General features: G+C 32.9%; 4 protein-coding genes across 13 annotated transcripts; 2 read left to right on the top strand and 2 right to left on the bottom strand.

Moving 5' to 3' along the window:
- Positions 1 to 1,978: 1,978 nt before the first annotated feature.
- Positions 1,979 to 6,198, top strand: LOC113854271. Of its 6 annotated transcripts, none has more exons than XM_027485178.1 (8): positions 1,979 to 2,952; positions 3,078 to 3,572; positions 3,918 to 4,065; positions 4,291 to 4,570; positions 4,816 to 4,888; positions 4,962 to 5,052; positions 5,303 to 5,382; positions 5,663 to 6,198. In XM_027485178.1, the coding sequence occupies exons 1-8, from the start codon at positions 2,887 to 2,889 to the stop codon at positions 5,801 to 5,803; spliced, it is 1,374 nt and encodes a 457-aa protein (XP_027340979.1). In that variant the 5' UTR covers positions 1,979 to 2,886; the 3' UTR covers positions 5,804 to 6,198. The 6 variants fall into 6 exon arrangements, with proteins under 6 accessions (XP_027340979.1, XP_027340981.1, XP_027340980.1 ...); XM_027485180.1 differs by having other exon boundaries at positions 2,654 to 2,952; positions 3,078 to 3,554; XM_027485179.1 differs by having other exon boundaries at positions 2,654 to 2,952; positions 4,276 to 4,570.
- A 3,084-nt stretch (positions 6,199 to 9,282) lies between these two features.
- LOC113856118 (4-hydroxy-3-methylbut-2-en-1-yl diphosphate synthase (ferredoxin), chloroplastic) lies at positions 9,283 to 15,324 on the top strand. Of its 5 annotated transcripts, none has more exons than XM_027487796.1 (21): positions 9,560 to 9,723; positions 9,825 to 9,838; positions 10,015 to 10,242; positions 10,432 to 10,589; positions 10,732 to 10,838; positions 10,936 to 11,036; positions 11,146 to 11,222; positions 11,678 to 11,797; positions 11,894 to 12,124; positions 12,254 to 12,367; positions 12,469 to 12,543; positions 12,660 to 12,737; positions 12,923 to 12,982; positions 13,158 to 13,220; positions 13,370 to 13,514; positions 13,721 to 13,859; positions 14,080 to 14,157; positions 14,236 to 14,395; positions 14,492 to 14,590; positions 14,713 to 14,817; positions 14,949 to 15,324. In XM_027487796.1, the coding sequence occupies exons 1-21, from the start codon at positions 9,590 to 9,592 to the stop codon at positions 15,048 to 15,050; spliced, it is 2,388 nt and encodes a 795-aa protein (XP_027343597.1). In that variant the 5' UTR covers positions 9,560 to 9,589; the 3' UTR covers positions 15,051 to 15,324. The 5 variants fall into 5 exon arrangements, 4 of the variants coding, with proteins under 4 accessions (XP_027343598.1, XP_027343597.1, XP_027343596.1 ...); XM_027487795.1 differs by having other exon boundaries at positions 9,562 to 9,723; positions 12,254 to 12,370; XM_027487797.1 differs by lacking the exon at positions 9,825 to 9,838 and having other exon boundaries at positions 9,283 to 9,723; positions 12,254 to 12,370.
- A 773-nt stretch (positions 15,325 to 16,097) lies between these two features.
- Positions 16,098 to 16,682, bottom strand: LOC113856422 (early nodulin-20-like). Its single transcript, XM_027488221.1, has one exon. The coding sequence runs from the start codon at positions 16,630 to 16,632 to the stop codon at positions 16,180 to 16,182; it is 453 nt and encodes a 150-aa protein (XP_027344022.1). The 5' UTR covers positions 16,633 to 16,682; the 3' UTR covers positions 16,098 to 16,179.
- Positions 16,683 to 20,151: 3,469 nt separating this feature from the next.
- LOC113854747 (protein disulfide isomerase-like 1-4) lies at positions 20,152 to 24,201 on the bottom strand. The gene is made up of 12 exons (XM_027485938.1): positions 23,586 to 24,201; positions 23,312 to 23,441; positions 23,000 to 23,165; positions 22,788 to 22,906; positions 22,602 to 22,682; positions 21,840 to 21,926; positions 21,637 to 21,711; positions 21,440 to 21,508; positions 21,274 to 21,354; positions 21,060 to 21,194; positions 20,828 to 20,884; positions 20,152 to 20,678 (listed from the first exon to the last, which is right to left on the bottom strand). The coding sequence occupies exons 1-12, from the start codon at positions 24,086 to 24,088 to the stop codon at positions 20,496 to 20,498; spliced, it is 1,686 nt and encodes a 561-aa protein (XP_027341739.1). The 5' UTR covers positions 24,089 to 24,201; the 3' UTR covers positions 20,152 to 20,495.
- Between the last annotated feature and the right edge of the window lie 413 nt (positions 24,202 to 24,614).

Raw genomic sequence — 24,614 nt, 5'->3', positions numbered from 1 at the left:
AGGAAAATAGGTCATAAAGGATTCAACTATAAATGGGAATGAACAAAAATAATTAAAAAGCAATTATTTAACCAAAAGGAAACAAAAGCATTAATGGTGGCATGAGATCTCAGCAATCGTCCTTTGCTCCTTCTTTGTCAGATAAATGAATTGAGTCGGTGGCAATGAGCCATCATTGGCTGAGTTTCAAATGACATGGCACATTTAAGGACGCTAAATATATTGAACAAATTATGAACCAAAATATATGTCACCATCAGTTTTAACATTGTTGGACTCGTACACTTGTATTCTGACCCTTCGAATGTTGTGTGTCGTCTCTAACACGTAATCAAAGTGGTTGCTTGCTATAACTTGAATGGCCTTTTCCCAAGGAGAAAGTTAAGGGTGCTCTTCAATTCTTTAATTTTCGTTGCATTAAAGCCACAAGCCCCACAAGTAGTCGTGAGAAAAGCAACAAGTCTCAAGAATTATATATCCATTCTTTCGAAATATAGCCATCCACTCAAAATACTTATGTCCAACTCCTCTTTCATCTTTCAACACTACGTCCAACTAATCAAAGGATAATCATAAACTATGAAATATTCATACTTATTTTTTATTTTTCTCCCTTTAAGATAATGTGTGTGTACCGAAATATTCTTTCTTTTTTCGTGAATTTAAAACTAATCAACATTTGACTTTTGATTGATATATTTTGTTTAAGACTTTTGGAAAAAATAACCAAATTTTTTCAAAAAGTTTGGAAAGTTAAAAAATATGAAAAATAAAATATCTATAAATAAAATGAAAAGTTAATAATGATAACTATAAAATATAAAATTAAAAAATGTCGTAACCTAAACAAATTCGAGAAGAGGCAATTATTTTTGAAGCATTCCACCAAATTTTCCCTTGAGACCAATTGCTAAAGAAAGAGTATCCAAATAAAACTATAGAAGCGCTTCCAACCTACCCTATTCATAGCTCATACAGAAAGAACTCTCTAGAATCATTCAGTACATGCAGGAAGTAACCATTTCAATGTTTTTGTTTTGTCAAACATTGCATTGGCTTTCATTACTGTTGACATCAATTAATGAGTATCAAATATTAGTAATATATTATTTTAGTGTGTATTCTGGTACTTAAATTTTTCTTTTATGAATATTCTAGTTAAAAAAATTTATTAATAAAAATAAAACTTATAACAAGTTAAAAAAATATATTATTTATATTATTTGTTATATAATTTTATTATATATATATTATATTATTTTTTATAAATTTTTAGTTTCAAATAAAATAAAATTTATATTTCAATAATTTTCATTTATTATAAATAAAACAATTATAACATAATATATTAATATAATATTATTATTTTATTTTTTATTTTAATTTATTTAATTTTAATTGTGTCTTAATTTTATTTAAAAATTTAATATTTTTAACTTATTTGAATATAATAAATTATTATTTAAATATATATCTATATATTATTGATTAAATTTTTTTATATACTGTATCTTAAAATTTTTTTCAGGATAACATAGAATTTACCTATTATTTTTTTAAGCGTGTATTCACGAGTATACAAAATAATAATAATAATAGTTTTTTATTAAAAATACAACAGTTAATGATATAAATATATTAAAATTTATATTTTAAATAAAAATTATTATATATAAATTATCATTATATATTATTGAACATATCTTAAAAGATCTATAAAGTATTTAGAATACTTAACAATAACAACTTGAGACAAACAATAAAATAAGTATAAAATACATAAATGTCAATCTCTATTGTACACCAAGTAATATATTTTTTTTTTTTCATTATGTATCCGAAGATTGAGTTTAATGATGTTTCCTCATTCGTTTTTAATCGTAATAAAAAATGAAACTCCTTTAGCTTCTTTTATCTTCTTACTAAAGAACAAGCGGTGCCCACAGTTTCTTAAGACCATAGTTGTCTGAACAAATTTCACAGGAATTGCGTGAATCCAAAGGGATTTGGACAATCATCCGAAAAATAAGCTAAAAATATGGCAAAGTGGGTAACTGAAGTACCTCATGCACAAGCATGCATCCTCATCCCACCTTGGAAGTGGAGAGACACCACTCAGAGACTCCATGTTCTCGAACGTTTCATGCTTTTTAGTTTTGTTCTTGCCTCCAGTCATTAGCACATGTACTTTCAAGACCACAACAAAACATATATTTCAGTCACTTTACCAAATCTTATTGGATTAATTCTTTCTCGTTTCAATTGTTAGATAACAGAAAATAAGGATAAAGTTATGCAAAAAGGAATTAGGTTGTTGATTTTTTAAAGTATTAAACAATTTAAACCAAATCGTTTTTTAAAAGTAACAATTATTTATTTAGAATTCATCGACATATTGTTAAACATTTTACTTTTACAAATTATAACAATTTTACACAAATCTTACCCAGATGATTGTGGAGCAAATTTGAAAAAAATGCTAATTTTTCTACACAATTTGAAGATTGCAGAAACGAAATCTTATGTCTTATTATTTTAAATAAACTTCAGTAAAATTGAACCTATTTAATTTAATATGGCGTGCAAATGAGCAACGTCTAACATGCATTATTTTGATGCAATAAGTGTGTGTACTATAAAAGCAAATGCAAAAGCGGAGAGTCCGGGCATAGTGGAGAAAGCAAGTGTATGTGGGAGTGAGAACACGACATGCTCCCACCTTGTTTCATAAATGTTCAACTTTATCTCTGTTATTACCCAATTTAAGCTGTTTTTCTCTCACAACTCACAAACACATGCACTAAGCAATAACAAACTACTCAAACTAAGTGCTAGTACTATTATTTCTGTTAGTTCCAAGTTGTTGTTTTCCTTTGTCACCACAAAATGAGTGCTGAGCAAAAACAAGATGCACCTTCGTGCAAGCCAACACTTTCTCTTCCAGTTCGCAAGGTACTTACTAAATTCTTGTTTTCCCACTCTCTTAGCCAAGTTTGTAATATTTAATTTATCTAATTGTGATATTAAATTAGCCAACATCAGTTGTTTATCAAGTCCATGTTTTGTTTATTTTATAGGTTGATGATCCAATAGAGGCAACTGATGAGACTTCACATGTTAATCATTGGAAGCAACAGAATCTTCACCTGGAAATACCCTTCACTACATTAGAAGAGCCTTCTCAGGATTTTGTTGGAATAAGGATGCCACTCACACCAAGTCCTACTCCAACTCATAAGAGAGTGAATTTTCTTGTCACTTCTCGTTCTGTTGATGCTCCAATCAGAAATCACCCAGGCCCTTCAGCTTCAAGAGCCAAATCTTCCATAAGAAACATCTTACCAAAGCTCAACTTCAGGAATCGAACATCATCTGATATTGAAAAGGCTATAACTGGAACTCCAGAAGGTTCCTGTTCAGGCCTTCAAGAAAAGTCTTCAATCTCAAGATCAGTGTCTCTCACAAAAATATTCACTCCTAAGATTAAGAGGGCATCATCATTACCTGTAGAAGAAATTGCTCTTGCCAACACAGATTCTGCTCTAGCTGGAATTGTTGGTTGTTCTCCATGTGTAAGATTTCAAGCGTTTACATAGCAATAAATTATAAAAATGACTCCTTTATATGTACTTGATTAATGGGCATCTTGGTTTTGCACTAATAAAAAAAATGAACTTAAGGATTGAAATATTTGCTGGATTAATTTCTTCCACTGAAATTACAATTGTTGTTTCATGAGGTCTTAGAAGCAAGAGAAAAAAAAAATTGCAATGATGAACACCAAGGTTTAAAAATTCTTTATTTAATGCTTTTTTTTAAGCTCGATGGTTACTCTGCTTCTGCTAATGTCACTTCTGGTATTTCTAACATCGTAAAGATGTTTACCCTTTGCTTTAACATATTTGGTCCTTTTGCAGGGACGAGAGACCCAGGGGATGATAGCTCGCTCTCGTTCAGTGCCTGTCAATGACAAAGATAAAGGAATAAGGAGAATGGATTCGGTTTTCCGCGTTATTCCTTCCACCCCTCTAGTAAAGAAAGTGAACGAAACAACAGAGGATTCAGGTATCTTATTATAAGCACTTACGTAAATACTCATTAAAAATAATAAAATTCTCATGTCCAATTAACAGTTAGGAAAAATATTAACATTATATCTGTTTTTTGTTTTCTTGGCACTTAAAAATTTCCCACATTCATTGAAGGCATCTTAGTTTAATTTATAAATCCATAACAAATTGTTTCAAACCCCACATGAAGTTATTAACTTTAAAGCCTTTCCTGGTTCAGAAAATGGTGACGGTGAAGATATTGCTGAAGAGGAAGCCGTGTGTAGAATTTGTCTGGTTGGTCTATGTGAAGGAGGTGAGACATTCAAGCTGGAATGCAGCTGCAAAGGTGAACTTGCTCTGGCTCATCAAGAATGTGCTGTTAAATGGTTTAGTATCAAGGGTAACAAGACCTGTGATGTGTGCAAGGAGGAGGTTAGGAACCTCCCTGTCACTCTCTTAAGGATCCGTAGTGTTCAAACGCAGAATACTGGAGCAAGGTCCCCGGAAGATGATTACAGGCATGTGTAGTTAATTTCTTTTATAAACATTGGTACTAGTATACAATGAATGAGTCATGACATTACTTTTCAATTGGGAGCTAAATGAGTATAATAGAATCTTATGAGCAACCTTTTTATAGAATCATACTAAATCAACATGGTAATAATCATGAACCAGCCTGGAATAGTGTTTTTGTTGTGTCTTTCATGTACTGTAATTATTGTTACACATAACACGTTAATTTGTCTGCTCGATTTGACAGGATTTGGCAGGAACTCCCAGTGCTTGTTATTGTCAGCATGCTTGCCTATTTCTGTTTCCTTGAGCAGCTGTTGGTGAGAATAAAAGTCTTATCAGATATGTCATGGATACAATTCTATATATCCTCAGTTATTCAACTCTCTGCAGGTTGGAAAAATGGGAACCAAAGCAATTTTCATGTCTCTTCCATTTTCCTGTGTATTGGGTCTACTCTCCGCAGTGACATCATCAACTATGGGTAATTGTAACTCATCATAGCTTAGTTTACAAATATAATTTGGTGACATATCACTATACCAGTAAGCATTATTTATAGAAGCTCCTATGATCTAAAATGATATGGCCATTGGTGATTAATTTATAACATGATTCTTAATTTGTAGAGTTCTTATTCATGACACCAAAATTGTTTTGGCTAATTCTGTTAATGCTTGGATGGGTTTCTCTAAAATATGCAAACCTAACTGGTTTTTAACCTTGTTTTCCAGTTAAGAACAGGTTCATCTGGATCTACGCATCTGTCCAATTTGCTTTGGTGGTTCTCTTCGCTCATATATTTTACTCCTTGGTAATACTTTTTGATTTGAGCTAAATTCTTATTTTTACTTGACACCATAATATTATTTTGAGAAATAAATAGTCAAAGGCATCAAAAGTTGGTTCTGAATCCAGCTTACCACTGGAATGTGACATTCGCTGATCATAGAATGAGACAACCTTTATTTCACCCGAACATTTTATCACCAAAAGGAAAATAGTCAAATGGATCAAAATTCAAGTTTTGACATTAATACTTATACAACTTCTATGAAATTCTGTGCGCTCAAGTTTTGATGGTAAAACTGCAGGTTGGTAAGCATGCAGTTTTGTCAATCCTTCTAGCAACATTTGCTGGGTTTGGTGTAGTGATGAGTGGAAGTTCAATTCTTGTTGAGTTTTCAAGATGGAGAAGAAGATGGCAGGCTTTATCCGAGCAGAGTCAAAGCTGAATTGATCTTTGTATGGCTTTTTTCGCGTTGGTTGAGGGGATTGTCAATTGTCAATTGTCATTGTATAGGCGATAAAGCTCTGGAAGGATTTGACTAGTGTACATCTACACAAACACTTTATTGTACAGCTTATATTATCGCAATAGATGATGGCTTAGGACTACACTCTCTCTTGCTATGGTTTTTTTGTTTATTTCATTGTACTAAGCATTTCACCACAGCAAAACAAGAATACTGTTTCTGGACTGCTTTTTTGCTTGGTGAGATACAAGATTGACAAAAACTTATTTGTGCAGTAAAATATTAATATGTTGACGTGATGCTCTAAACTTAAGTAGTGACGATTTAGTGTGTATTTGAATTTCATTTTTGAAGTACTAAATCGTAGTTTTTGAGGGGCAGTTTTTATCACATCAATATTAATAAAAAGGAAAATACTAACAACCCATTTTTAAGTCAGGCCAAATGGTTCGTGAGTTAGCCTAAAAGTTAAGCATTTTATTGTTATAATTTTTAATAAAAGTTGGTCCATTTCACTATAGACTTGAGCTAACCCATCCATGGATCAGAGTTCATGTAAATTTTTAAGCCCAGACATACAAATTGTAAGTTTTTGTAGGGTAATAATGGGTAGAAATTCGTTTAAAAAACTTTATTTATGCAGTGCTTACATGAATCTTAAATCTAGACCAAAAAACAAACATGAATCTTATTTGATCTGCGTGGAGTCGTGCAAGATATCATGTATCATCTCCATTGTCAAAATGTATCTTAATTTCGTAATTTCTTTTTTTTTTTAAATAATATATTTTTTTATTAATGTTAAAATGATTAATACCGTTTTTGAGGTTTCAAATGAGAATTTAAAAACATTGTTAGTTTCCATCTAATTCCAATGATTTTTAAGTGTACTTGTCATTAAACCAATACAAAAAGAGAGATTTAGTATATCAAGTTTAAACTTGAATTAAATTAGAACAAAATTTAGGTTTTATACACGCATCACAAAGAAAAAAAAAGTATTTATAACAAATCTAATTTAAAAAGTTTAATAAAAATATGATTTTTTTTATTTAAAAATCTAAAGAATGTTACATCTTTTGAACAATTTTTTTATTAATTTTTAAAAGATTATATATATAGATGAATACTATAAAACAAAAGTATTTGATCAAGAAAAAGTAAAAAGAAAAAAGAGGAAAAGAAAGTAGACAAAAACATCGTTGCATTGTTGGCATACTGACAGGGATAAGGTTGGTCGAATGGAGGCAGTGGCAGGGTAGTTGGAATGACATAACATGCTACATAGGATAGTCACTCTTCCTCTCTTTTCATTCCCACTTATATTGTTGGCCTTCTTTAACTTTCCATAAAACAAAATTGAGAACTTTCATAACATTCTCCACCTTCATATTTCATGCCCAAGATTGCTTTGTATGCCGTCATATTCCATCAAAATGTTAACTTGTTTTTATCTTTTTGCTTCAGCATGAGAATGGCCTCTCGCAAGAAGAATATGGATAATAAGATTGGCCCTGCAACTACAGGTTTTGTGTAGTGCCCAGTTCAAGATCTTTCCATACCTTGCCTTTTGTTTTATATATATTTGATATTCGAAGAACACACTCATTTTAACAGATTTTTAATTGTTAATTAAAATTATAAAGGAAGAGATGGTTATCATCTTGGAAAAGCATTTTTTAATTGAAATAGTGACTACTTAAATCAGCAGTGATTCGTACGCAATGCTGTACGTTCTAAGCCTAATAAGTTCCTTGTAAACGACAATTTCTTTTACAATTTAGACTCATAAACACCCTCACAGTATCATTACCTTTTTAACACCTTAGAAATTTGAAGATCGGTTATTTTAAGTTTGTATGAAATCAAAACTGAAAGTAAAATCGTAAAAGCAGTAGAGTAAGATAAATGATGAATGCAAATACTTGTAAGGATTGAACTTTAGTCTGTACCTACATTCTCAATTTTGTTCCCTGCATGAAAAAAAGGAATAAGCTAAATTGAGAACAATCTTAACCATAAAGACACATTTAAAAACTTGTTTAATTGAGTACTAATTAAAAATAAGTGTCATGTATATAGATTAAAGAAGTAATTAAACCAAATAAAAATAAATGTATTTAATATCATAACAATTTAAAATAATTTAATATTTTTTGAGTAACAATGATAGTTTATTACGAAGATTAGCTAGAAAGATACATAATTTAATAACATTATTATATTAAAAAGATATTTATTTGAAAGTCGTATATCACATGTCTTTTTTAGAGTTATTTTTTCCTTTCAAAATATTAGCTTATATATATATATATATATATATATATATATATATATATAAGTGAAGTCATAATTATTTTACTAATTTTTACAACTCATAATTAACACAATTCACTACATATTCATCAAAATCTTTAACGTGTAGATATACTTCATATATTTGTATTTTTCAGTTTTAAAATATAAATTATCATTAATCTTATCTTCTTCTATAAATGTCAGTTATTATTATTTTTTATACATGTGACTAATTTCTAAAGTGTGTGTGTATATATATAAAATTAATATTTCTTAAATTTTCCTATTTAATTTAAACAATAATTATTTAAATATTTAATGTTTTTAAAGTAATAAAAGCATTATACAACTTTATAGAGAGAACATAAAAATATTCTAAATAAAGATAAAATATAATTTTAATTCTTATAAAATAATTAGATTACTTGTCTTGGTCAAGTAGATTTTTTTTAATAAAAGGTTGGATAAATATTTGTTTAATGAGTTTGATTCTATATATGGATAAATATTTACAAAAATTTATGGGTATGGATATAGATATTAATATCCATATTCATTTACTTGCACTGTATATAAAAAACTAAAATATATGCAAAGAATTATTTAAAGAGAATTATTATTCACGTAAAAAGTTTGTATAAATTATGTGTAACAAAAAAAATGGTATAATAAAAAGTAAAAAGTTATTTCGACTTTTTAAAATATAAATATAAAAATAGTACAATATATTCGTTTATAAATTATACTAACTGTGATCCCTAATTAGACGCCTAATTACATACCTTAAGCGGCTCGTGAGACTCGTCTCAACAACCAGCGTCAACGTCAAATTCAACGAGGCATAGTGAATGTGTTACAAATTTTTAGAAATGTTTAGTATTTTTATTAAGTTATTTTAATTACTTCAAAACCCAATAATTATTTGAATTCTAAATATTTAAAATATTTTTGCTTTTTTAATATATATTTTTTCTATTAAAATAAGGATAATGCAATTTTATTCTTTATAGTGGACTTAGTTAAGTTGGGTAACGGTTGTGAACGGTTTTCCGATGGCGGAATATCCTTAATAGTCATAATCTTGGTATTCAGTAGATTCTCTTTGGAATTTATCTGTTTTATTATTATAATAAAGTAAAAGACACACACTCCTTCGAAATAAGTATCCAATTTCTTTGAAACTCAATTTTCTCAGTTTACCTTTGGCGTGTGTGTTCTTCACGTTCGATGCGTATTTTGTTGGTACATTAAAATTATTAATTAATTTTTTTCTTTATGTGGTTCTCTCATTTATTTTAAAAATAATAATGATAATCACTGAATTGAATGACACTTACTAAGGAAAATGGGGTAGAAAGGAAATAATGAAAAATGGAAGTGCAAACAGAAGCCACACGTATGGCTGCTAGTGGCGATGGATAACAGTGATTTGGTCATGCCAATGAAACATGTTTTTGTCATGGATTCATGTTCTCATTTATTCAGCTTGTTGCTTTCAAATACCAATTTCGTTTTTCTAAATCAGCAACAGAGAAAATTGTAATTAGGCCTCTGAATTTTGCTCCACCACCACAGCACGCCCTTCTTCTCATTTCCACCAGGTAAACAAACTTCACTCTCTTTCCTCACATCTCACTACCACTTTCCAAGACTCCTCCTCGCTCTCTCTCTCTCTCTCTCTCTCTTTTCTTTCATTTCCCAGGATTTTTCTGGCTGGTATGTTTTCCCTCAAGTTTTTAATTCAACAATGGTTTGTGTGTGTGTGAGTGAGTTGAAGTTCAACACAAGAAGCACAATTTCGTTTGACTATTTATTTTGATTGAATTCTGAAGCTTTTGTGATTGTTATGGTTTTGCTTGCCAATCATAGATTTGGTTTATTTGAATTTTCAGTCTGTGAGGTTATACAAATGGCTGCGGGAACTATGCCTAGTTCGTTTTCTACCCTCAAGACTTGGGATTCCAATTTGGGGTTTGCAAAAAGTTTGGATTTTGTGAGAGTTTCCGATTTGAAGAGAATGAAATCAGCAAGGACAACAAGGGTGTCAGTTATCAAGAACTCAAATCCTGGCCAGGATATTGCTGAACTTCAATCTGCATCCCCGGGAAGTCCTCTTTTGGGTATGCATGCTTTCGTAGCTTCAAATATATTTTTTTGTTGTTATTTGAATGATTTAAATTTTAAAATTGTTCATCGATTTCCATTCTTATATGTCACCTCTAATGACTATTTGTGTGTTTCTGCTTCAGTGGTTATTTTCATATTTTAGTTTCGCTTTGCCTGATCCATGGATAATACTTTGAATGCAGTCCCTAGGCAAAAGTATTGTGAATCATTGAACAAAACTGTCAGGAGGAAAACAAGGACAGTGATGGTTGGCGATGTGTCTATTGGTAGTGAGCATCCGATAAGAATTCAGACCATGACTACATCTGACACTAAGGATGTTGCTGGAACAGTTGAACAGGTTAAAAAACTGACTGCCTTGCACTAATTGCGAAAGCTTCTAGCAAATTTACACTGACATGCCTATTTAATTGTCTTTTTTGTTAATACAATTGATTGATGAATTTGGTAGTTATGTTTAATCATCTCCTGGATATTGGCAGGTAATGAGAATAGCGGATAAAGGAGCTGATATAGTGCGGATAACAGTTCAAGGGAAGAAAGAAGCTGATGCATGTTTTGAGATTAAAAACTCCCTTGTGCAGAAAAAGTAAGCACAAATTATAATGAGCTGTATTGGACATAATTGATGCCGTAAGTCCTTATTGTTCATGTATTCATCTGTGTTTTTATTTATCAATTCCCAGCTACAACATACCGTTGGTGGCTGATATTCATTTTGCTCCCTCTGTTGCTTTGCGGGTAGCTGAATGCTTTGATAAAATTCGTGTCAACCCTGGCAATTTTGGTATGCATATCCTTGCTAACTCATCAGTGTTCTTTTATTTTTCATTCCTTTTGGTTGTGTTTTCAAGTGTTGGTTTGCATTCTGAATCCAACATGGTGGTCGTTCACAGCTGATAGACGGGCTCAATTTGAGAAATTGGAGTACACAGAAGATGACTATCAAAAAGAACTTGAGCATATTGAACAGGTCAAACCGTCCATCTGTTCTTTTACATCTCAAATTTTAGTGAAAGCATGCATATGCTAATTTATGGGCATTGCACTTAGGATCACTTATCTCTTATACATGCATCCTTAGTTCTAGCTGAAGATGTGGGAACAGTTTATGTATTACATAAATGTGCTTAAAAAATTATTAAGGAGTATTCATATTCAGAAATTGGATGTGGCATACCATATAATTCTGTTTACAAGATTCTTTGCTGCTTGTCCTAGAAAACAGAAAATGAGTATGATTTTACCCAAGCTGAATAAATGTTCGAACAAAACATTTTTGTTTTCCAATATTGTTTGTCTTATTTGTATTTACATCTAATCCATGCAAAGTTTATGTTCTTCTTTACAATACCTGTTAGAATTAACGATCATACCATGACTGAAATATGAACTTATTGACCTATTTTAGGCTTTACTAAATCCCAGGTTTTCACACCATTGGTTGAGAAATGTAAGAAATATGGGAGAGCAATGCGCATTGGGACAAATCATGGCAGTCTTTCCGATCGAATAATGAGCTACTATGGAGATTCTCCTAGGGGAATGGTAAACAATCCTTCCACATTTTATTCTGCTAAACGTTTTTTGTTTATTTAGGTGTGTCACCCAGAGAGTTGTCCTCACTACGTGATGATTGAACAGGTAGAATCTGCTTTTGAATTTGCAAGGATATGCCGCAAGTTGGACTATCACAATTTTGTTTTTTCTATGAAAGCAAGCAACCCAGTTGTCATGGTTCAGGCATACCGCTTACTTGTAGCTGAAATGTATGTCCAAGGTTGGGACTATCCATTGCACTTGGGAGTTACTGAAGCTGGAGAAGGCGAGGATGGGAGGATGAAGTCCGCAATTGGCATTGGAACTCTTCTTCAGGTATGAATGTGATTGATTGCATATTAAATTGAAAATTTTCAGATTTCCATAAAAAATAGAAATATTCTTCATGCTCTGTTGCATCCATTGAAGACTTACAATGTATTTTGATGATATGCTGTTAACTAGGATGGATTAGGCGATACTATTCGAGTTTCTCTCACAGAACCACCAGAGGAGGAGATAGATCCATGCAGAAGGTTGGCAAACCTCGGAATGAGAGCAGCTGAACTCCAGAAAGGGGTGGTATGATTCAAAACATGCTTCAATTTGACATGCCTAAACTGTCTTAAGTCTAACGTCTAATGCTAGGAACTTACCTTTAATGGCACTACTTCCATCAGGCACCTTTTGAAGAAAAGCATAGACATTATTTTGACTTCCAGCGCCGGTCTGGTCAATTACCAGTGCAAAAAGAGGTTAGGTTATAAACTTTGTAAAAATGCTTAACACCACACACACTGAAATTGTTTTTACATTGCCTTGTTTTGGCACTGCCCGAACATTTCTTACAAAATTCTCCATCTTCATGCAGGGTGAAGAGGTGGATTACAGAGGTGTCTTGCACCGGGATGGTTCTGTTCTCATGTCAGTCACCTTGGATCAGTTGAAGGTATCATTTAGACAGCTCTTCCCTTGTTCTCTCTTATGTTTGTCTGACTGAATTTCTCTATCAGTCACTATCTGTTTATGTGCATCACATTTTCATTCTCTTTACTTCTCATATTAGTAGAGGTGGATAGTGTCGCTCTGAAGTTATTGATGTTATTGACTTGCTGACAAACCCTGTTTTTATAGATGCCAGAGCTCCTTTACAAATCACTTGCTGCCAAACTCATTGTTGGCATGCCATTTAAGGTACGTTATTTTGTTGGATGAATGTCTTGTGTATTTAAATAAGAAGTTATTGACATAGTAGTCCCAATATTCAGGATCTGGCAACAGTAAATTCAATCTTATTGCGTTTATTTTGTTTTTGAATGTCTTGTGGATTTAAATAAGAAGTTATTGACATAGTAGGCCCAATATTCAGGATCTGGCTACAGTAGATTCAATCTTATTGCGGGAACTTCCTCCAGTAGATGATGACAATGCTGTAAGAACCTTGACTTTGGCAACTAAGTCTAAACATAATCATTTTCTTGTTCTGCTTCATTATCCAACAAACCATTTTTGCATCATCAATAAATTGTGACAGTTGGATGATTTTATTTTCCTCTTTCCCATTTTTGGTACTGTGATCAGCGACTAGCTCTCAAGAGACTGATAGATATTAGTTTAGGAGTTATAACTCCTTTGTCAGAGCAGCTAACAAAGCCATTACCCAATGCCATGGTTCTAGTAAACCTGAAGGAACTATCTACCGGGGCTTATAAGCTTTTGCCACAAGGTGATACTCTCTGAGTTTTTTTTATCTATATTCTAAATAAATTGCAAGGACCTCCCTTCAAATTTAATGACATTAAACAAACCTTGTTTTTGAAAATTACATAGAGATTCCTGAAGTTTGTTAACGTTTGATTTTCTGTTATAATATCTTTTTCATCATCCACTTCAAAGTTCATGTTTAATCTTACATCAATTGTGACCTTTTAGGCACGCGCTTGGTTGTGTCAGTACGAGGCGATGAGTCTTATGAAGAACTGGAAATTCTTAAAGTTGTTGATGCTACTATGCTTCTCCATGACCTGCCTTTTTCAGAAGACAAAGTTAACAGAGTACATGCAGCAAGGCGGTAAGAATATTATGCATGGTTAATTATTTGTTGCAATATTCTGGCAATGTGAACCCAATCAGTACATCTGGATCTTTCTTTTTAAACTTCACTTTTGGGCTCTAAATAGTAAAATCATATTTATTTACGCTGATCTGAGCTGCTTATATTTATGATTCTATAAAATTAATCTTTACTGGTTCAGAGTTTCTCTAATCCTGATATCTTACATTGATGTCAGGTTATTTGAGTATCTATCAGACAATTCTCTGAACTTTCCTGTTGTTCACCACATTCAGTTTCCAAAAGGGATTCACAGGTAATTTTTAAGTTATGGTAATTTGTAAGAAATATGTAGTTCCTGATTCCTCGTGAAACCAATCAATTCTCCTTATAGGGATGACTTAGTGATTGGTGCTGGATCTGATGCTGGAGCCCTTCTGGTCGATGGGCTTGGAGATGGCGTTCTTTTGGAAGCCCCAGACAAGGATTTTGAGTTCCTTAGAAATACATCTTTCAATTTGTTGCAAGGCTGCAGAATGAGAAATACAAAGACAGTATGTAGTTTAAGCACAGATAAGACATAGATCGAATTGGAAAAAGAAAGAGCCATGATCTTTAGTTTTTACTGATATGCCTGACATGTCTTGCAGGAGTATGTCTCATGCCCATCCTGTGGCAGGACATTGTTTGATCTTCAAGAAGTAAGTGCACAAATTCGGGAGAAGACGTCACACCTCCCTGGTGTTTCGGTAATCACCTTATCCTTACCTCTGTAGGTCATGCTTCTACCTCTCCATTGAAACCATGTAAATTGCACCTGCGCTAAATGAAAATATCTGTGTTTTGCAATATTTACTTTCACATGCATCAGATTGCAATCATGGGATGCATTGTAAATGGACCGGGGGAGATGGCTGATGCAGATTTTGGGTATGTAGGAGGTGCCCCAGGGAAGATTGATCTCTATGTTGGGAAGGTGACATATTCTTTAAGCCCAAATTACTAAAGCTTAACTCCCTGAAAAAGATAGCCCAACTTGCTTTCAATTTTCCATGGTGAATGAATTTTGATTGACAGTTAAGTATAATGTAATAATTACAATTGCAGACTGTGGTGAAGCGTGGAATTGCAATGGAGCATGCAACCAATGCCTTGATCGAGCTTATAAAAGAGCACGGACGTTGGGTGGACCCTCCTGCAGAGGAGTAAAATGGACAGCTCAATTTTTCTGATTGGCCAATACCATCTTGATTCAAGAGCAATATAGGATGATCATTGTCGTATCTTATTGTATATTTAATGTAAGCACTGATAGCTTAACTTTCAGCATAGCTGGAGAAGGCTAAATTTTCCTTTTAACAAAGATCCCAATTAAAGCTGGGGGTGGGGAAATTCACAGCTGCAATATGAATACAGACAACAATGTATTGCTTTGCTCCCGTCAATAATAATACTCCCCCGGTTCCTTTTATAAGAAACACAATTAATTTATTAAGGCAAATAAAAAATAGTAATATGTTAAATTGGTAACGAATATTAACTTGTCTTTGGTCAGATATATAAGCTAAACTGCAGATCCATTCAGGTTTCAGAAGGTCATTAGCGTTTGGTTGCTGTAAACATGTTTTTGTTATCCATGGAGGCCCAATTTCTTAACGGAACATTTCAACCGTTCGCACGTTTAAGCCGACAAACAAAAATTGACCAATAAAAAGCCAATAAATAAAGAAATTCGTTCCCATGTTTGTCATTGGCCATGGAAAAATTAAGACAGAGGTTAATATTTGAAAAGGACGTTTGCTAATTTTTTATAATTTCATTTTATGTTATTGGCTCAATTTATTAGCTGTGTAGAAGAAAACGCGCAGACTAAAGCCCCAAAAGGAGAAGAAAACAACTTTAAGTTACTGTAGGGATTCGATGTTTTCGGTCTTCCGACGAGTTCTGATTTTCTATTTCCTCAGCTTTTTAAAGCCTATTGCAAGTCTTTTTCTCTTACAGAAAAGGAAGTGAGAGACAGAACTAAAAACAGAGAAGACTTTTTGCTAAAACACGTGTCTTTTCATTCAAGACTGCAAAAAATCCAAAAGGAAGGCGGTAGATTTCTCTTTTCTTTTTGGTTGGGAGCAAAGTTTTCTGTAAATAGTAGAATTACTGGGTAACTAATTAGCAATCGATGATTATTGTGCTCTAATAATCGATTTATTACATTGATTATACATACATCAGAATGGAAATATTATAGAAAATGATGATAGTTTAGGAAGCGAGAAACAAAGAATATGACAGTATAAAGTTGAAAGAGTATTGAGGAGTATACAAAGGTGGATACAAATGTTTACAGAAATTCTCTCCTCACGGCGGATGCATACTGAGAGCGCCGTATATTTTGCTGCCGCTTCTTGTACACCGTCACTGCCAATACAATCACGCTCGCAGCCACGATTACTCCCATCGCTATCCCTGCCTTCTTGCCCCCGCTCATTCCTCCTCCAGAAGGATTCTCTCCTCTGTCGTCCTCCGCGGCGTGGTTGATTGAGCTACTGTCCGCCGGCGAAGGAGCAGGACTCCGATTCTCCGGAGAAGGCGCCGGCGGAGACGATGGACCTAGGGGTGAACTGGCGGGGGAAGGGTTCGGAGCATGGACCACAGAAGGAGAAGGAGAAGGAGACTCGGCGGGTGAGGGTGAGGGAGAGGGAGAGGGAGACGGTGGCGAATCGGCGGAGACGGCGAGGTGCAGTGAAAGATAGAGGAAGAAGAGAGAGAGAAAGGTTAATGCTACATTTGCCATTGGTTAAACGGAAAAAATGAAGAGAGAATGTGGACCTTAAGAGAAAGAGTGTGAAGCAGAAGATGCAGAGAAACGGTAGATCTGAGTGTGCCACAAGTCACAGCTTATAGCGGTTAACGAAAGAGGGAAGGAAAACACCTCCATATCAAACCCTCTCTTTTGAAAGGGAATTCCACACGTGGCACTGTAAAAATTTGGAAAAGACGGCGCCATTCCCTCCATCAGATAAAAATATAAAAATACACTTTTAAATAATTTTTTAACATATTCTTAATTATTAATTAAAGTTTATTAAAAAATAGATTAACATATAGTTTTAAATTTAAATATCAATAAATATAACTCTGTTAAAATACTCAAGTTGAAGAGATTAATTACTAGCGTGAGTTTTGGTTTACCGTATTAGAGTGCATTAGCTGAAGGAAATGCCAAAGAAATGGAGAAGGGTGTTGAGTGTTGACGCTTATTAATTAATTATGGTATGGTGTCGTGTAGTGTACTTGCTAAGAAAAAGGGGTTTATGTATTTGGACACACACATGCAGAAACGTTTTTCAAGATATGGCAATGTTTGCTTTTCATGCAATTCAGGAAAAAACTTTACATTTTCCATGGCTCTAAATTTAAAATATGATTTAGAAAAGAGGTTAATGTGTGGAACAGAGAATAAAAGATTTTATTCTTATTGCGCACACACTTTTGTTATTCTACCTCAACGATTGAATAAAAAGTGGGCAAAGCTCACACCACTATGCTCCAACTTGAGAATGGTGAAGACAAAGTGTAAATGAGATTAGAGCATTTGTTAACAAATGTAATGAGCACTTGTTCACATTTGGCGTCTAAATATAAGAAACAGAAAAAAATAAAACCTAGTCGTCTCACATTTCCCAAACGTCTATTTGCTTTAAATAATGGAAAGCTAGCAATGATGGGATTGCATAATTATTAGTTTTATAAGAGAAAGGGTTGCTTTACATGAATGTATGATTACAATTTTTTACAAAATTTAATATTTTTAATATAGAATATATAATTTTTATTAATTTAACTGTTAAATTAGGCATTTTTACTTAAATAATATATTTTTTAAAATAATTTCTTAAAATAAAGTTTTTTTAAAACTAATTCCTTGTCTGGTATTTTTTTTTGCCAATTCAGTAGCACTATCGCCCATGGACGATAATAATTTATTATTATTATTTTAATATACTATCACTCTAATATGTCCAATACTGCACTAAAAATTGACACTTGTCGAGATCAGATGAATATCAAATTAAATGAAATGATAACAAAATTTTATTATTATTTTAATGCACTATCATGTATAACATCCGATACTCATAATTTTTTATTATTATTTTAATATTATCATTGCAGAATAACAATTAGATATCTAACTCCTCAAGCATTTCAAGGTTTCTAATTGATCTTGGCAAGGCTCTTAGGTCCGCAAAGTTCTTTCCCAAGTTTAATTTCTGCAAATTAGTTGCAATGGGAAACCATTAAATCTCACTTGTCTATACTTGAGTTCAAATGAGTTTATAGAGTTACCAGAGACAATTGAAAATTTGAACAGGTTGAAGAGCTTAATTGTTGAAACAAACGAGCTTGAGGAACTCCCGTATACAATTGGAAATTGCTCTTCATTATCTGTGCTTAAATTAGATTTCAACTAGCTCAAGGCCCTTGCTGAGGTGATTGGGAAGCTGGAATGGTTAGAGATTCTCATTTTGCACTATAATAGGATTAAGAAATTGCCGTCCACAATGGGTAATCTATCCAATTTGAAGGAGCTTGATGTTAGCTTTAATGAGCTTGAATCTATACTCAAGTATAGACAAGTGGGATTTAATGGTTTCCCATTGCAACTAATTTGAAGAAATTAAACTTGGGAAAGAACTTTGCGAACCTAAGAGCCTTGCCAAGATCAATTAGAAACCTTGAAATGCTTGAGGAGTTGGATATTTAATGGTTATTCTGTAACAATAATATTAAAATAATAATAAAAAATTATGAGTATAGGATGTTATACGACGATAGTGCATTAAAATAATAATAAAATTTTGTTATCGTTTCATTTAGTCTGATCTCAACACGTGTCAATTTTTAAGGCAATATCATACATATTAAAGCGATAATATATTAAAATAATAATAAAAATTTACTATCGTCCATGCATGGGCGATAGTGCTGTTGAGTTGACGAAAAAAAATACCAAACAAGAAAATAGTTTTAAAAAAACCTTATTTTAAGAAATAGTTTTTAAAAAAAATATTATTTAAGTAAAAATGCCGTTAAATTATAAATGTTTAATATACTTTTTTTTATCATATCTTATAAAAGATTTAATAAAAAGTAATCTTTTAGTGAATAATTAATTAGAAATGTTAATTTCATTCCAACTTAAATATATATTTGTTATAATGAATAAATATAAAACAATATTCATCCATAAGTTTTACCTCATTATGTTTCTCTCAACCTATTTTCATATCAACGAAGCATACATTTATATATGAAAAAATATTAAACGCATTACGTCTGTTATTTTATGTTAACATGTGAGTCATTATTGTATTCAGTAATTTTTTAATCCTATAAGAGTGATTTTTCAAAATATATAGCAAACGGTAACCTTTATCTTTGAATGTCCACTATCAAGTGCTGAAAATGTTATAAATTATTTGTTATGCCTTTCATGGATATATTTTTGGTCAACCTTTCTTGGAAATTTCAAACCCCTGAATTCATTCACGACTCTTGCAGAAAGCCCACGAATTGTTTTTGCTCAACCTCCTTCAGTATGAGTAATTCTATTTTTTAAAACTGGTTTGCCAATAAATTTTCAGTCATATTCCTCCCCCTCCCCCCAATTCCATTCTTTATTTTTTTTCCCCCCCATAACTGGTTTGCTTCAATTTCATGCCTGAAAAGTAATTTACTTTCAATTATGTTGATAAACGAATTTTCTTCATCGTAATTAAGCAAGAGTGATGACTAGCGTCCGTGAATTCACTGACTTGATTTGGAGCTAAGAATGTTATTATTAACTTGCGGGTTACACCTTAATTCATTATTTTTTTACCTAATAATGTCAACGTGGTTAACATGACTTTCGTTTAGTCACAAGTTCTTACATAAATTTCAACTCATCACTGCTCTGTGTAGAGTTAAGAATAAATGTGCGTCTACTACTCAAACAACGCAATACTAGAAATGCAGATAGACTGTTTGTTCATCAAGGGATTGTTAGAGAGAACGTTTTTGAAAATAAAGAAAGAAGAGAACATTTTTTTAATTTTAAATTAAAAAATTATATAAATTTATAATAATAAATACATAATGAATATATCAAATTTATGTTAATCAATTATTTTATATTAACATGCGTAGACTTTCATTTTAACTCATCCAAGAATTATCAAACGATTATTTTCTCACGAACAAGCGTGCACAGGCTGTCTAATTAATAACCCTATCAAATAATTAAAAATAGTATAATGACTATATCTCCGCATATGCCATGTGAGTGAGATTTCTTTACGGACATCTATCATTTCTCCTCGTACATAATTATCGATAATGATACAGAGAAGAAAATAAAAGCGTATCAAGTATACGGTCCATAGCAAATTTCGTTATTAAAATTTAGGGGAATTTATTAAAGTCTCACCCAAAAATTCTAAAATACCCACAGTTGTAAAAATTGAAGTTGATGGTAGTAACACATGTTGCCTCGCTTTATCCCCTTTGCAACTCCCTCTCCCCCCTTCTATCGGACAGGGGTGAGAGGAAATAGGTGATATTTTCTCCCTCAGTAACTATGTCACCATAAATAAAAATATCTCACTTAACTCCTCATAATTCATCCTTCCCATCACTATTGCTACTCTGACTCTCTTTGACATCAGAGCTCTCTGTGGCATCAGGGCTCTCGGATTTAGAACTTGAGGTTGGTTTCTGGAGCTTGAATGGAATTGATGCATGTTTCTTTAGGAACTTATAAAAGGCTACCACTGTACGATCAGTGTCAACAGTAATCTGCAGAGACAATGAACCAATTATATATATATATTTCAATCACCCAGTGATAAAGCTTAAGCAGATCTCATACACACGCATAGAAGCATACGCATGTCGAGAATGGCTGAATTGATAAAATATGTACTGTTGTTTAATATTTCACATACAGGGTCAAAACTCTTGTTTCCTGCTGGGAAGAAGAGAAGAGTGGGGAATCCATCAGGCTGCAAAATGAAAACAAAACAATATTGATCAATAAATTCTCACATATTTCATTACTCAGTACAGATGAATCCATGAATAGTATAATGGCTTCTGATTTGATGCTGGATTGAAAATTCAAGACCTAGCTTGAGTTGGACCCAATTCCACATGCTTGCGATTAAAATTAGGGTTTACCTTTGCCCTGGGATGCTCATTTGTTGTTCCATCCATCTTGGCTATAACAATAGACTCAATACCACGAAGATGTTTTGCAAGCTTGTTGTATATTGGTTCTAGTGCTTGGCAATGGCCACACCAGGGAGCATAGATCTGACTCCAACAAGCATTTTAAACATGAGCAAGGTGCAGATGCAAATATGACTCATAACTTGAAGGGTTGAAATTGTACCTCAAGAAGAACATCCTTTGACTCATCCAAAACAATTTCATCAAAGTTATTCCCAACTACTATTTTCACATCACCATCATTCTGTCGCCAAGTTAGAAAACATGTTAGACATGAAAAACCAAGTTAATGGGACAAATTTGACTGGGGGGAAAAGAAAATAACGTACACTTTCAGGAACTGGATCTGACTTGAAAAAAGGTTTTAGCTTGTCTTCAAGGAAATCTTCCCCAAATGCCTGTGAAGACATGAAGATTTGAAATTTTAATCAAAAAATTGCTTTCAAACCTTGTTAATGATAGAAAAGAAGTATACCTGCACATCGCCTAACATGGTCACAAAATTAACGGAGGGAGAAAATATTACCTTAATTTTGTCAACAGTCACCTCTCCATCAAACACAAATTTTTTTCCATCATCATTTCCAGTGTATGCAAGTACCTATATTGGAAATTCCACTGGTTACATAATATACTTCCAAATGATTTAAAGTATACAAAATGTTAAGGTCATGAATTTCAAGACTTATCATTTAAATAAAATTAAAAGGGGCAAGAAGAAACAATTACTTTTGGAGCACTCCCACTGATACCAAAGTAATCTGAAACAGGCTTTCCAACATCTTCATTATCCATTTCCACATATACAAAGATCAACTGCAACAGATAATTGCACACATAATTTAATCAGTATCAAAATCTAAGTAGTTAAGTACCCTTTTGGGGCAAGAGCTGGATGAAAGATATATAAGTTTTTATCACTGAAACGTAAAAGGTAAATTTTAGTATTTCCTATACATAAAATGATATATGGTATTTGTTTTATCAGTAAAATGTAGCAAAGCCAGAAAGAAAGAACAAATTTCGGATATGATAATTAGGCACAAGTTAAATGCTAAATTCAAATGATGTTCAAAATAGGGGTTAGCTTAGAAACGATTCTGTTTTGCAATTTCTCCCGTACTCATTTGGACCTAAAACTAATAAATAAGAACTTGGTTTCAAATTTTCAGTGATTAGCAAACACATTAGATTTTAAAACCTACTTCTTTATACCTAGTTGTCAGTTCGTATAAGTTTGGAAAACAATGCCACAAAAAAACTACATCCACCATTTAACTCAATCCCATGCCACCTTAACTAAATGTCATGAACTCCATCCTCAATCTATTTTCAGAGCCCACTTAGCAGTACCGTGCGCCTGAATTCTTATGAAAAGCAATGAATTTTATTTTATTTGCACTGTTCTGAATTCTGAAATAAAAGGCATAATGTCTAGAGAAATAATGACACAACAGAGAGTAATAATTAGTAGCCTGTACTAAAATATACCTTTCCCTTGAAAGATTTTGATGCTTCTTGAAATACTGGGATGAACTTCTCTGAATCATTTGAAGTCGCAAACAGCAACAACTAAAAATGAAGTTTCAAACACATAACAATGTTAGTTATCAAGAATATTTTTCTTAAGAGATTACAATTTACAATACAGTAAGACACATGAAAATAAGTACCTACCTGTTTCTTGATTGGATTTTCAAAGACTGATGGGGCACTTTCTCTAGTAAAAATAGTTACCAAAGGAAGCTTGTTGGAGAAGACAAAATCTGCTATTGCCGACTTAACAAATTGCCCATCTGAAGACACAGAGTGAAAATACATCAAGTTTACAAGAAAAGGGAAGGCAGCATTAAGGGAAACAGATATTAAGAATGAGAAGTTAAACAAACCAAAGTGATTCAGTTTTTCCTCTTCTTTCTTTATCAGAATTAAAGCCGGGCGTTTAACATCTGGGTCAATATGGAAAAGTTTTGCCACATCAGGATTCACAGTTTGATAGAAATTGACATCATCCTCAAGCCTTGAAGCAGCAGCAAGCTCCTCACTTTCAGGACCCTGCACATCATATCTCACAGAATAAATAATAACGAAGCATAAAAACCAACAATTTCATACATTCAACTATCACAGCTCAAGCCAAGCCTGTCATTTAATCCAATATGAATATAACGAAATTATCTTAAAGAAATCTGAATACTTACAACTAGAGAGTTGAGAAAGCCCAAAACAATTTTACTTTCATTGGTCAATATGCGTTGAGCATCATCCAATGTAGTTATATTGTGTATACCAGGCCCTACCTTCTTCTTAATCCACGTCACTATAGCATCTCTGTATTCCAATTAAATCCAAAAAAATAAAAAGTTAGATCCAATAAGAATCAAAATTATAATGAGTAAAAAAAAATAATTATATATATATATATATATATATATATATAGAGAGAGAGAGAGAGAGAGAGAGAGAGAGAGATACTTGGTTCTGTGGCCATGATAAGGCTTGTGAATGCCATCAATGAAGAAGTAGATAGTGGGAAAACCCTGAACATCATACTCTTGAGCCAATTCATTTTCCTCAGTGGCATCCACCTTTGCCAAAATGACATTTTCACCCTTCAACTCAGTGGCGGCGGCGGCATACTCAGGAGCCAAGGCCTGGCAGTGACCGCACCATGGCGCGTAGAATTCCACCATCACGAAACGGTTGTTTTTCACAAAGTCGGTGAAATTCTTCTCCTTCAAAACGACGACGTCCTTGTCGTCCACCTCAGGCTCTTTGTATGTCTCCTCGAATCCCGAGAAGTCGTCGAAATTGGCATCGTCGTCGAAGTGGTCATGGCTGTAATGCGAATTGGAGGGTTCATCGGGTTCGTCGAGGAAGCTTAGATCCTCATCGTCGGCGAGGTCTTTGCAGAGGATCGGAGAGAAGGAGGAGAAGAAGAGAAGGGTTACGAGCGAAAGCAGAACGAAGATTCGCATTGTTGAAGTGAAAGGAAGAGATTGAGATTGCAGAAACGAAGAGAGATCTGTGTATGACTGAGAGACAGAGTTGACTTTCAATGGAACGGAAATGAAATCAATACTCCTTCTTCTCTACGACGCCGTTTCTTAGGTCAAAACAATCTAAACCTCATAAATATCTGTATCCTCTTTACCAGTAAATCAAATTAACACAAGTAAATGCCCGAATAAATATACTATAAATAAAGTATTTTTGTACGTTAGCTTTTGGGATCTGTCAAAATTGATAAATCAGAGCGAATTACCATGTCTTTAATTGTACCTACTCTCTAAATTATTAATTAATTAAATACTATTTTAAAAGTAATTATTGTAAAAATTAATTATTTCAGTTATTGATCATGTTTACTTTTAATATATTAGTAGTGTAAGAAATTATACTATTAATTAATTAAAATTTATACTTTTTAAAACGTTTTCATAAAAATAGTAATTTTTAATTATATAATAATTTATAATTGAATAATAATCTATATTTATCAGT

The sequence above is a fragment of the Abrus precatorius genome, unplaced genomic scaffold, assembly GCF_003935025.1.
Source record: "Abrus precatorius isolate BTA unplaced genomic scaffold, Abrus_2018 Scaffold11, whole genome shotgun sequence".
NCBI classification, from domain to species: Eukaryota; Viridiplantae; Streptophyta; class Magnoliopsida; order Fabales; family Fabaceae; genus Abrus; species Abrus precatorius.
The sequence above is the reverse complement of the archived record's forward strand: the minus strand, read 5'-3'. Positions and strand labels throughout refer to the sequence as shown.

Excerpts from the sequence above, each read along its gene's own strand:
- LOC113854271 (XM_027485179.1), top strand. The coding sequence starts at position 2,887 with ATGAGTGCTGAGCAAAAACAAGATGCACCTTCGTGCAAGCCAACACTT. Across the intron at positions 4,571-4,815 it reads TCCCCGGAAGATGATTACAG|GATTTGGCAGGAACTCCCAG; the intron begins GCATGTGTAGTT and ends TCGATTTGACAG. Across the intron at positions 5,053-5,302 it reads AGTGACATCATCAACTATGG|TTAAGAACAGGTTCATCTGG; the intron begins GTAATTGTAACT and ends CTTGTTTTCCAG.
- LOC113856118 (XM_027487795.1), top strand. The coding sequence starts at position 9,590 with ATGTTCTCATTTATTCAGCTTGTTGCTTTCAAATACCAATTTCGTTTT. Across the intron at positions 11,798-11,893 it reads GAGATTCTCCTAGGGGAATG|GTAGAATCTGCTTTTGAATT; the intron begins GTAAACAATCCT and ends ATGATTGAACAG. Across the intron at positions 12,125-12,253 it reads GCATTGGAACTCTTCTTCAG|GATGGATTAGGCGATACTAT; the intron begins GTATGAATGTGA and ends GCTGTTAACTAG.
- LOC113856422 (XM_027488221.1), bottom strand. The coding sequence starts at position 16,632 with ATGGCAAATGTAGCATTAACCTTTCTCTCTCTCTTCTTCCTCTATCTT.
- LOC113854747 (XM_027485938.1), bottom strand. The coding sequence starts at position 24,088 with ATGCGAATCTTCGTTCTGCTTTCGCTCGTAACCCTTCTCTTCTTCTCC. Across the intron at positions 23,442-23,585 it reads TATCATGGCCACAGAACCAA|AGATGCTATAGTGACGTGGA; the intron begins GTATCTCTCTCT and ends ATTGGAATACAG. Across the intron at positions 20,679-20,827 it reads GAAACAAGAGTTTTGACCCT|ATTACTGTTGACACTGATCG; the intron begins GTATGTGAAATA and ends TTGTCTCTGCAG.